This window comes from Clupea harengus, chromosome 15, assembly GCF_900700415.2.
Source record: "Clupea harengus chromosome 15, Ch_v2.0.2, whole genome shotgun sequence".
Classification (NCBI taxonomy): Eukaryota; Metazoa; Chordata; class Actinopteri; order Clupeiformes; family Clupeidae; genus Clupea; species Clupea harengus.
The window spans coordinates 17,877,443-17,889,032 of NC_045166.1; the positions used below are offsets into that span (position 1 = coordinate 17,877,443).

The 11,590-nt window shown below is 41.7% G+C and overlaps 1 protein-coding gene across 1 annotated transcript; it reads left to right on the top strand.

The window, feature by feature from the left end:
- Window positions 1-7,241: 7,241 nt before the first annotated feature.
- LOC116223849 lies at window positions 7,242-11,332 on the top strand. Its single transcript, XM_031582043.2, has 2 exons — window positions 7,242-8,344; window positions 8,513-11,332. Exon 2 carries the CDS (start codon window positions 8,522-8,524, stop codon window positions 10,610-10,612), a length of 2,091 nt encoding a protein of 696 aa, XP_031437903.1. The 5' UTR covers window positions 7,242-8,344; window positions 8,513-8,521; the 3' UTR covers window positions 10,613-11,332.
- Window positions 11,333-11,590: the final 258 nt, after the last annotated feature.

The following is an 11,590-nucleotide window of genomic DNA, read 5'->3' on the forward strand; positions in this document are numbered from 1 at the left end:
TGTTGTCTCCGTGTTCATTTGCTTTCTGACACTGAAGCGATGTTAGAGCACAGTGTCTGTTACTGAACTTTCCCTTACATTGATCTCCGAAACAGCAGCCTATGGAAAAGCATTAGCTCAGGAGCAGTAGCTATATTCTCAACTGCTATTTGAACAGGACGTGAAATGTAGTGAGCATAAATGAAACATGACTTGTGGGTGGTTAGACAACTGGCGGCGGTTTGATTAATTTGTTGAGAAGTGAATTTGAGATCCCGCAGACACCAGAGAGAGACAAACGAGGAGTTCGAGTTCGAGGACATTTTCCGACGGGTCTCTTAGTCACCACTTCCTCAATTCGTCTCAGTGTCTCGTCGACGTCCCTCGCTGACTGTTTGTTCCACAGACTTGCAACGACCGCCAGTGGCATTCATCATTTTTAGTGTAAACTGGGGATTTTATCAACTGTTTTAAGGATGAGTCACGATTAAATATTTCACTGGGTGTCTTCAATAGCATGACTGTCACTGGAAGCATACACTTTTAAAGTTCAATTTCAATTTCTCAGGAAGTGTAATCTGGACTGAGGAAGGTGGGGCTGAATGTGGACTTCATACCCAGCTCAGTTTTTTGGACACAGGATACCAAACAGAGCGTTTCAGATAGAAGGTGAATAGAGATGTACAGTATGAGAAAATGTGAGATGTTTTTTGGAACACTGAAGTATGTACTAACCAAACATATGAGCATAATTGGTCCTCTTTAGCAGGAAAGCTATTCATTTTTTTTAAGAACTCTGTTGCCAGAGTTTACATGCACAAAAAATATACATAACACCTTAAGGATCCTCAAGTGGTGAGAGTGGAGGCCTTTCTTGAGCAGGTTCTACCAAGAACATTCCATCAGGGATTTCTAGGTATAACTTTTGTCTGGATGCAGCACATAATCTTTAAAAGGGTTCTTGTGAGGAACTCTTATTGAAATGTGCAGAAAAAGGCGGCTAACGTCTTTACCATAATATTATTCAGCGCACAGATTCGGTATTCGGCACTCATGCCACGCTACCCCCAGCCGTCGGGAAAATCACTGCATCATCCTCGCCACATGATCCTCCACCCTGATGGTTGAAGGCTCTGCAGCTGCTCGCCGAGAGGCCTCACGCTGGATGAACACACATGTCGGCGCCTTTGAACTGGAGTCCTCTGATCCCCGCAGCAGTACCGTGTTTTCGGGTTGGTCTGGTGGATGACCACCTGTGCTCTCCTGCTCACATTTCTCAGATACATGGTATAGAGAAAGTTTACGGTTTTGTGGAATATTTTTGCCTTCTGCTACAAAATGTATTAGTCCAATCGGTGTAATTAGATTAATAATACCAATCTGTTACATTCAGACTGATAGCAGATGTGATGGGGCTGGATGTACTTCCTGTAGTTTCTCTCATTTAAAACTCACATATCTCACTGCATCCAAATTTGTTTTCACAGCACTTAGTAATCTGAGTACTTGAGATATACTGATTGCTACAGCCGATAATAAAGATAATTTTACGTGTGTGTGTGTTTGTGTGTGCGTGCGTGCGTGCGTGCGTGCGTGCGTGCGTGCGTGCGTGCGTGCGTGCGTGCGAGCGTGCGTGCGTGCGTGCGTGCGTGCGTGCGTGCGTGCGTGCGTGCGTGCGTGTGTGTGTGCGTGTGCGTGTGCGTGTGTATGTGTGTAGACAGTAGTTGTAGTCTGACAGGTGATGTGTCTGCACTGGTGCCACTGCTGTGTACTTGTCAGCCCTGTGGTGAGGGAAATAGAGAGAAAGAGACACAGAGACACACACACACATACACACACAGCACACAGACATGAACACACAGTATGTATGTGTATGTTTTGTGTGTGACACTGGATTGAGCCGTCTAAGCAGACTGCTCTGTTACCTCTATCTCTGCATGTCTCTGTGTGTGTGTGTGTGTGTGTGTGTGTGTGTGTGTGTCTGTCTGTGTGTGTGTCTTTGTATGCAACTCACTGCAGAAAAGGATTATGTGAATGTCTGTGTGTCTACATATTTCCATCCTGAATTTGTAATATGATCATAGAAGTCCTATGTCATGGCTGAGAGGGGGGGTGGGTGGAGAGGAGGAGAGGAAGAGAAATGTGTTTATGTTAGCATTTGCATATAGCGATCTATCTGCATGCATTTTCTGTTACTGACCTTTTCCTTGCCACTCTATTTGTATGCATAGTGATAAGTTTGGGCTTAGGTTTGGTGTGCCTATGGCTGTTTGTGCATACCTAACTCCTCTTTGCATATGTCTGTGTGATAATGTACCCGTATCTGCATTTAGGTTAGTATATGTGTACTTATATGTCTACTAGTGTGTGAGTGTATGTTTCTCACTACTTCCTAAGGAATTTCTGTGTTTTACATGGTCGTGTATAAAGTCTGTTCTTCATACATGTGTATATGTCAGAGTGTCATTGATGTTGGGAAGGTTGTTGAGAGGTAGACAGACAGAAGGTTGGACAGCCCGAGACAAAGGCAAACATACTAACAGACAGACAGACAGACAGACAGAGGGAGACAGACAGGCAGACAGACAGATAGACCTACACACAGAGGTAGAGAGACTGAGGCAAACAGACAGACAGGCAGACAGACCGAGAGTCAGAGAGAGAGAGAGAGACCAGTGGTTGCTCGTGACACTGACTGATGACACTGTTCTCTGAATCTGTTTTCCCAGTGCCTTCATTCCTCCTGCCTGTCTCAGCCATTGCAGAGCCCTCTTATTTATCTGTCCACTGGGCATATGGCAGACAGGACAGGACGGGATAGGACAGGAGCGGTGGATGGAAGGAGGCGGAAGAGCACAGAGAAAAGAGCGAGAGGAACGGATGAGGAGAGGTGGTAGAGGTGGATGAGTTGTTCGTCTGTCATTTTCAGAAAGCTTTCTCCCGCCACCGCCACCCAACCCATCAGTGCTGTGGCCTGCTGAGTGGTCCCTCTCTCTCTCTCTCTCTCTCTCTCTCTCTCTCTCTCTCTCTCTCTCTCTCTCGCTCTGTCTCTCGCTCGCTCTCTGCTGGATTGCCTCATAATGCTGGAAGTCTTCATCTTTTTCTGTGGCAGTTTTAAAACCGCCTCTGCAGAAGAGAGCCTTTTCACTGCTTTCTGATTGACAGCGGTAAGCTTTCAGCAAGGAGCTGACATATCTCCCAGGACCATCTGTGTCTGGTGTATCTGTAGCCAGTGTTGGGGAGTAACGGAATACATGTAAGGGTGTTATTTAGATTACAAAATATGAGTAACTGTATTCAGATACAGTCGCAATTTAAATTTAAACTACATCGATCACTCAAAGGGATTACTTTTTTAAATCGTCATGTGAAGGCTGTTCGCTCTCAAATGCAAATATTCCCATAAGCCAGCAATTCTGAAACCGACGCCAGTACGTGGCGCTGTGACTGCTGGTCCGAAGAGCCCTGCCACTGGCACAGTCATCCCTTAATGTTTCTGTCACTCGCTAGGTCCCCGCACCCTTGACTGAACTTCTTTCTTTGTAACATCTTACTCAGCTAGCTGACTTATTGTTAAGTCATGGCGTGTTCAAAGCAAGCAAGTCTGGATGCCTTTTTAAGGACACAGCCAGTAGCAGAAGAAAATAAACTTTGCACGTCTACCAATTACGACCCGTCTGATGTAAAATTTCATTTTATTTCCACTGGTAGCTTCCTTCCAAACCCAGTGTGAGCTCTTTGCCTAAACATGCTGAGCCAAAAAGCAATGAATCCATTTAAATTGCGCCAGCATTAGTAATCAAAACATGCTCATCTCAAAGGCAAATCAGAGGTCTTCTGCTAAAGGAAAAGGGATGAATTGTCTAATAAAACTAAAGTACCGAAAACAACAACTTGAAAAAACATCAAATTATTTTACACCACATTTCAAATCACAGGAATAGTCTTGTCTCAGAAAACATGCTTTGAGAGTCCATGTCATAATGTCTTCCTCGTTAACCTGTGAGAAAGCAGGCACACCTATCACATTAGATTGACATCATTAACATCTTTATTCACTGCATTATTTCCTCCCAAACCATGTTTTAAAATAAAGTCTGAATAGACGTTAGAGGTCAGCCTACATTGTTCAAATGCTGTTCAGGTGCATTCTTTCTCTTGAGTTTGTGTTGGGAATGTAAAATCATTTTATCGTGTTGTAGGCTGATATATCCAGTAATTACAAAGAACAGGTTAAGACATTACACAATGCAAAGTGAGATGAACTGACAGAGGACAAAGCAAACCCCAGGGTATAAATACACAGACCAATTATTGTGTATGAAACACATGCGAAACAGGTGAGCACAGAAAAAAGGGAAGAAATTGGCACTATCACTGAGAGGAAATGAGACCTGATAAGTGAGGTGCAGAGACAAGGCAGAGAGGTAAACAAACAGCACATGTTGAGCAAAACTAACACAAAGGCACATGTCAAACAAAACATAAACAAAAACAAGCAGAACCAAACAAAAACAATACATGACAGAGCAGTACACAAAATGTGGGCATTGTTAGTTTTGGTAGTGATTTATGTGCAGAGAAAGCATTGCTGTTGTAGGTTATTTGGCACAAATGATGTTAATAATGTTTCATGGTTACATAGGCCTGTTGTAATTGGCAAATAATAACAACAATAATAATAATAAGTATTATTATTATTATTAATAATAATATTATTATAACTATCTATTCTTACTGCAAATGGATTGTTGTTGATGGTGCTGAGGTGTGTGGGGATAGTGTTGGTGGTGGGCCTTACAACCTCAGCGTTTGACGTAACCTAGGGTTAGTCTAACCAAAAATTCCATCCACAGCTAATAAAATGTCTGCTGATGTTATCTTAACTATGTAGAATACGTTACTCTCCTTGAGTAATCTAACAGAATACGTTACAAATCACATTTCAGGACCTGTATTCTGTAATCTGTAGAGGAATACAATTTTAAAAGTAACCCTACTAACACTGTTCATAGCTATGTTATTAATGCTTTACAAGCTGTTAATAATGCGTTGGATGGCCCCTAGCTATTAATCATAAGCATGTAATAACACTTTAATGCAATTACACAATACTGTCATGGTGTGTTATACAAAATGATTATTATGGCTTTTGAATGGCACGGAGATAGGAAATTAGAATGGCAAAACAGGAAATACATTCATACTGACAGAATCACTGAATTGTCATCGATATATACAACGTGTAATTTGTGAATATATGTTTATGTTTATACCCATTTGATGTGAGTTCAATATTTGCATTGATGTGTTATGAGTGCTACTGACTAAATTAACTACCTGTCTCAGCAGTCACCGTGTGGCTCATAATAACGCCGGAGACCTTGATGAGCATCTGAGCACACACTGTGTGGATGAACTCCTAGTCTAGTCGAACTCTCACGCTCATCGCTCCGCATCCCTCCAAGCTCTGCTGCTTTCCAATTACACCCCATTATGTTCAATTCATTATGTATTACCCTGTAACTTTCCCAGAATTCTCCAGCCCATTTTGTCCCCCCCCCCCCCAACAGCCCTTCCACCATTGCCCTTCCCAGCTTTTTAGGAGTGTGTTTGAAATTGCCCTCTGGCTGTCTCATAGACATGTGTGGGCTCTCACTATGCTTTTAACACCCCGTGAGTCACTGTAATGAGCAAGGCATGAGTGGACTTTGAAATCAGACGACAAAGTGGTCAGAGAAAAATCATCTAATCGCGTGTGATCCGCTGCTCGCCTTGCAGCTCACAGACCCAATCAGAGAAAGAGGAGAGCGACCTGGAGAGTCTCCGCTGAAGAGGAGGTCCACCCTTGGAGCGAAAAAGATATATCTATATATATATATATATATATATATATATATATACACAGAGAGAGCAGCGGCGGTGGATAACCTGATGTGCCAGCAGTTTTTCCTTTGATGATGAATATCAAGCTCCATCAGAAAGGAGAGGAGCAGGGAGAGGGGAGAGGAGAGAGGGGGAAAAGGAGAGGGTGGGGTGGGGTGGAACAAAGAGGCCGACCCAATGACTTTGCGATGACTTTGACGAGACATTTCGGAATGGGGCCCCGGAAGCGGGGGTCTCGCCCTCCTCACCTCCTCCCCTTCAGGCGCGGAGCGTGGGAGGCTGGGATGAGACGCGTTTTAATTGCGAAGTTGAAGATGGGAAGGGGAGGGGGGGGGGGGGGGGGGGGGAGGAAGGAGGGTGGAGAAGAAGAGAGAGGGGGAAGGAGGAGACACAGGGAGGAGAGGAGAGAGGGCGGAGAGAGGGAGAGAGAGAGTAAATTGACTGTTTTGCTGCATCTTCAAAGGCAAGCGATGGTGGCGGCAGCTTCCACTTCTCACCTCTTCTCTTTCTTATCATTATCTCCACTCTTGTTTAACTGGGTCAAGGACGCACTCCACCCCCCCCCCCACCCCCACCCCACACACACACACACACCATGCCCGGCGAAAAACTAGAGAGATGGGGAGAGCGATTAAAGAGAGATCCTAGAGACTGATTAAGACATAGATGGGGAAAAAGAGGAAGAAAGAAAAAAGAAAGAAAGAAAGAAACAACAATTAGCAATGCATGGAATACTCTGGCTCTTGGTGAAAGTCTGCTATGTTCGAGATAAGAAGCCTGCAGTTCTTCCCCCTGGGGCGTCCCACAGTGGTGCAATGCCCTGGGTTGCTAGCATTAGCAATGTTCCAGAGGATTTCTCCAACTGTCCAATAATTTTTTGTTCTTCTGTTCTGGCATCAGAGAAGACTATGGGATTGGATTTTCTGGCCAGGTAATTCTCATACATGCCTAATTGCATTCTGGGGGTGGAGGCTGCTTGGCGAGCTGTTTGTGGGTAAATCCTATTGGCTGGTACTATGAGCCAATGGCATGTGGTCTGACCCAGCTGCCAGCTTCCCTTTTGTGTCAAGCACTCTCCAAGCAGCAGCACACACACACAAACACACACGCTTCCTCTCCCTCACACACTCACACACATGCTGTGTTTATGACACACTAATACATGCACATGCACACACACTTATCTGATTTATCTCCAAGGATGATTTCATGCCCCCACTCCCTGACAACTGTTCATTTGTTCCCCTGGTTTATTAGGTGTGTCAGTGGGGGGTGAGGGTAATTAACTCAAATTAAATCGCCCACCAGGGTTTGTTTTGTGTGCCTGTTCTTTGGGCGCGTGTGTTGAAGGCGTGTAATTGGATGTGTGCACATGTCGCTACCCTAGAATAATAAGGTTCTATCTGACATTTTTGTCAAAATTGAGTTATTTACATATTCCTATTCTGGCATAACTTGTGAACATTATTTAAGGTGTTTTAAAAAAAAAAAATACATTTTGGGTGTTTTTTTTCTGAAAACAAAAAGGTTCTATCTACAAAGTTATTCTCAGACTTGGTGTTATAAGGTTCTATGTGTGGCCCAATCATCTTTTGGAATATTCATAGAAGGACCAATCAAATACTGTCTTTTTATTGTGCCAGGAGGCTGTCTATTTCCCTCCAGTAGGCTAGGCTATTTAGAACTAAGCTGGAAAACTGGAAAAATGTCTCGCAAAACTGAAGCCAAATTTAATCGTAATTTAAGGGTTCATGATTTCCTGGATGATCTAACAAATAACAGGTGAGTTATCCTCTTAAAAACACTTTTGTTTCAATTCTAGTTGAGGAAATTGTCTAGTTGAGGGAATTGTCATTGTCATTGTCATTAAAACCTGACAAATTATTATTATTCCTGTGCAGTATTAGCTGAGGACATAATCACTAGCTACCAAATAGGATAGCGCTAGCTAGCAGTAACTAGTCTTAGAACATGATACTTATTAATCAAGTTGGAAATGATGTTTGTAAGAAATGTATTGGATGTGACTGAATTAACAGTTGCATTATAGGCTTTTGATTTTGCTGAGGTCAACTTTTAGAATTAGGTCATGTTAGCGAATGCTAGCGTTAGCTAGCGCTAGCTAACGCTAGCTAGCAGTAACTAGTCCTAGAACATGATCCTTACTAATCAAGTTGGAAATTATGTTTGGCTAAGAAAATGATTGTATATGACTGAATTTCCATTTATAGTTGCATTATAGGTTTTCTATTTTTCTGAGGTCAACTTTTAGAATTAGGGCATGTTAGCTAATGCTAGCTAACGTTAGCTAGCGCTAGGCTCAGCATAATAAAAATCTGATGTTTGACAAGGCATTGTTTGTATGTGACTATTTTTTGCCCTAATGGTCTTGTAATGTGTTTGTAGAGAGGAAAATGCCAGGCGGGGGAAAAAGAAAAGAAAGAGATCACCTGCTGGAGGGACTGGAGCTTGTAAAAAGATAATCGTGTGTGTGAGTGTGTGCGTGCGTGGTGCGTGTGTGTGTTTGGGGGGGGCATTAGAGAAATATTACAATTGATTGTGAAGCTGGGAGGTGGTAAACTGATAATGGAGGAATACATCAAGTGGGCCTATAATGCTTTAAATTGTATACTTGATTCTCTCACAGGCTTGTGACATGGAGCCAGATGCTGGGCCAGCTAAAGATGGAGTGAGGGCAAAATTTGCAACCCCAGACCATGGATCTACATCTGAAGAGCTGGGGACTGTGGAGGACATTTCTGGGATGCTGGTGGAGGTAGCAGCAGTTGAGCAGGAGTTGGGGTCTGCAGACAACTTACATGTGATCGTAAAAGAAGAGCTGGGGGCTACAGACATCATGTTTGGGACTGTAAAGGAGGATTTGGTTGCGGCAGACATTCTGGTTGGGACTGTGGAGGAGGAGTTGGAGGCTACAGACATTCTGGTTGGGACTGTGGAGGAGGAGCTTGTAGCTGCAGAGGAGTCAGGCATGGCAGGAGAGGAGCTAGGGGGCACACTTACCAACTCAGAACCAAAGAAAAAGACCAGAAAAAGAGCATTAAATCCATCTACATGGAAAGCAAATATTCGCAAGAGGCTACATCAAGAGGGCAAAGAATACACTAATGCAAGCAATGCAAAAGTTCCAGCCAAAAAAGTAAGGTCACAAAAAAACTGTGCTCTCTCTTGTAAATTTAAATGTGCACAGAAGGTAACCCCTACTGAAAGGGAACAATGTTTCTTAGACTACTATAAATTGACACAAAACAGGAAACATGACTACATTGCAATGACAACAGAATGTGCGATGAAAGAAAGGCAAACATGCTGCGAATCACAAAGAAAACGCACATTCTCATTTAAATACTTCCTGAATGTTGAGAGTGAGAGGATTAGAGTGTGCAAATCATTTTACCTGGGCACACTGGCAATTAGTCAGAAGCCAATTTACAACACACATTTAAAAAAAAACCAAACGACTGGCATGCCAAAACCTGATTCTAGAGGGAAACATGCAAAACGTGGGATAGATCTCCAACTGAAAGAGCAGGTCCGGGATCACATCAGGTCTTTCCCTGTTGTTGAATCTCATTACTGCAGGGCTAGGACAGAGAGGCAGTATCTGGAATCTACGCTCAATCTGTCCCGAATGTATGATCTTTACCAACGTAAATGTCTGGAAGAAGTTAGTACACCTGTAAAGGAGTCTTTCTATAGATTCATTTTCAACTCCGAGTTCAACATCAGTTTTCACATTCCTAAATCAGATAGGTGTGATCGGTGTGAATCTTATCAGACAGCTCTTGACCAGAATCTTCTTAGCCAAGATGCTGAGAGCACACAGAAGAAACACATTGCCGACAAAACTGCCATGCGCCAAGAGCGTCAGGCAGATAGGGATGCTAAAAACACATTAGTAGTGTGCTTTGACCTTCAGAATGTTATAAACTGTCCACGTGCAGAGATCAGTTCTTTTTTCTACAAACGAAAACTGAACTTGTACAATCTTACAGCTCATAGCTCTATATCAAAGAAAGGCTATTGTGCGATATGGACAGAGGGGATGTCAGGCAGGGGGGCTAACGACATTGCAAGTGCCTTTGTTAAAATTTTAGACCAAATTATTCTTGATCACCCAGATGCCACAAGCATAATTACATGGAGTGACAGCTGCGTGCCCCAAAACAGAAACTCAATAATGGCATTTGCTATGGCAGAATACTTGACACGCAATACTAAGATACATCAGATCACAATGAAATATTCTACCCCGGGTCATTCTGCTGTACAGGAGGTAGACAATATGCATAGCCAAATTGAGAAGGCAATGGCGCTCTCTGAATTTTACTCTCCCGTCTCATTCTTGAGATTGTTACTGAAAGTCAACAGGAACAACCCGTACCGAGTAATACAGATGAGAGAATCAGATTTCTTTGACTTTCACGCATGTTCCAAAATGTTCAAGTACAAACAGGTGCCATTTTCGGAAGTGTGTCAGCTCGGATTTGATCAGTGCCCATATAAACTTAGCTATAAAAAATCACATGCTGCCCATGCTTCAGAGGTAACATTAGACATTAGGGGGCCGAGTAAAACTAGAAAGTTGGCACCTACATGTACGCTACCAAAGCCAAGAAGGCTTCCTAAACAGGGCTGTATTCCAGAGTCAAAGATGAAAGATTTAGAGTCAATGTTCAGATTCATGCCCCAAACAGACAGAGAGTATTACTGTGCTATGATTAAATGATTTTCCTTTTTAACTGTGGATGAATAAGTGAATAGTGATGTATGTGAATAGTAATTGATACTATATCTATTTTTATTGCATGAAATGATTTACAAATTAGCTCCTTAGTGTTGATGAATAAGTGAATAGAATGTGATGTAAGTATGTGATGCATATTAATTGTAAGTGATACTATGTATATTTTTATTGCATGAAATCAATTTCAAATGAGTTCCTTTTGAGGTGTTGATGAATAGGTGAATAGTATGTGATGTAAGTATGTGATGCATATTAATTGTAAGTGATACTATGTATATTTTTATTGCATGAAATCAATTTAAAATGAGTTCCTTTTGAGGTGTTGATGAATAGGTGATTAGTATGTGATGCATATTAATTGTAAGTGATACTATGTATATTTTTATTGCATGAAATCAATTTCAAATGAGTTCCTTTTGAGGTGTTGATGAATAGGTGAATAGTATGTGATGTTTGTATGTGATGCATATGAATTGCAAGTGATATTTATATTGCATGAAAATGGTTTTCAAATTAGCTTCTTTTTACAGTAAGTAGCCTGGGTTTGAAATACAGTGTTCATAAGCAAAACATCTGAATGAGTACTCGTGTTCTTCTGGCAGTATTGATATACTGTAGGTGTATTGTTGTATGACGTGTTTCACATTTAAATTGTTTAAAAAATATTTGATAAACTATCAATAAAGACTGATTGTAAATATTCATATCAGACCATGCATTTTTTTTAATTATTCTTTTACATGCAACTTACTGTTATCTTGAATAAGAAAGATGAAAGGAAAAATTACGCATTGGAAAAATGTTGTGTTACAGCAGTAAGTGCATGTATGAATGAAGATTTAACATAAAATACACTTTTTATTATATAAATTGAACATTCAAACAGTATGTATAAGTAAATTGTTTATATTCTTTTATAATCATGGTTCCTCTTTCTGTTTTTGAAGATAGAACCTTATA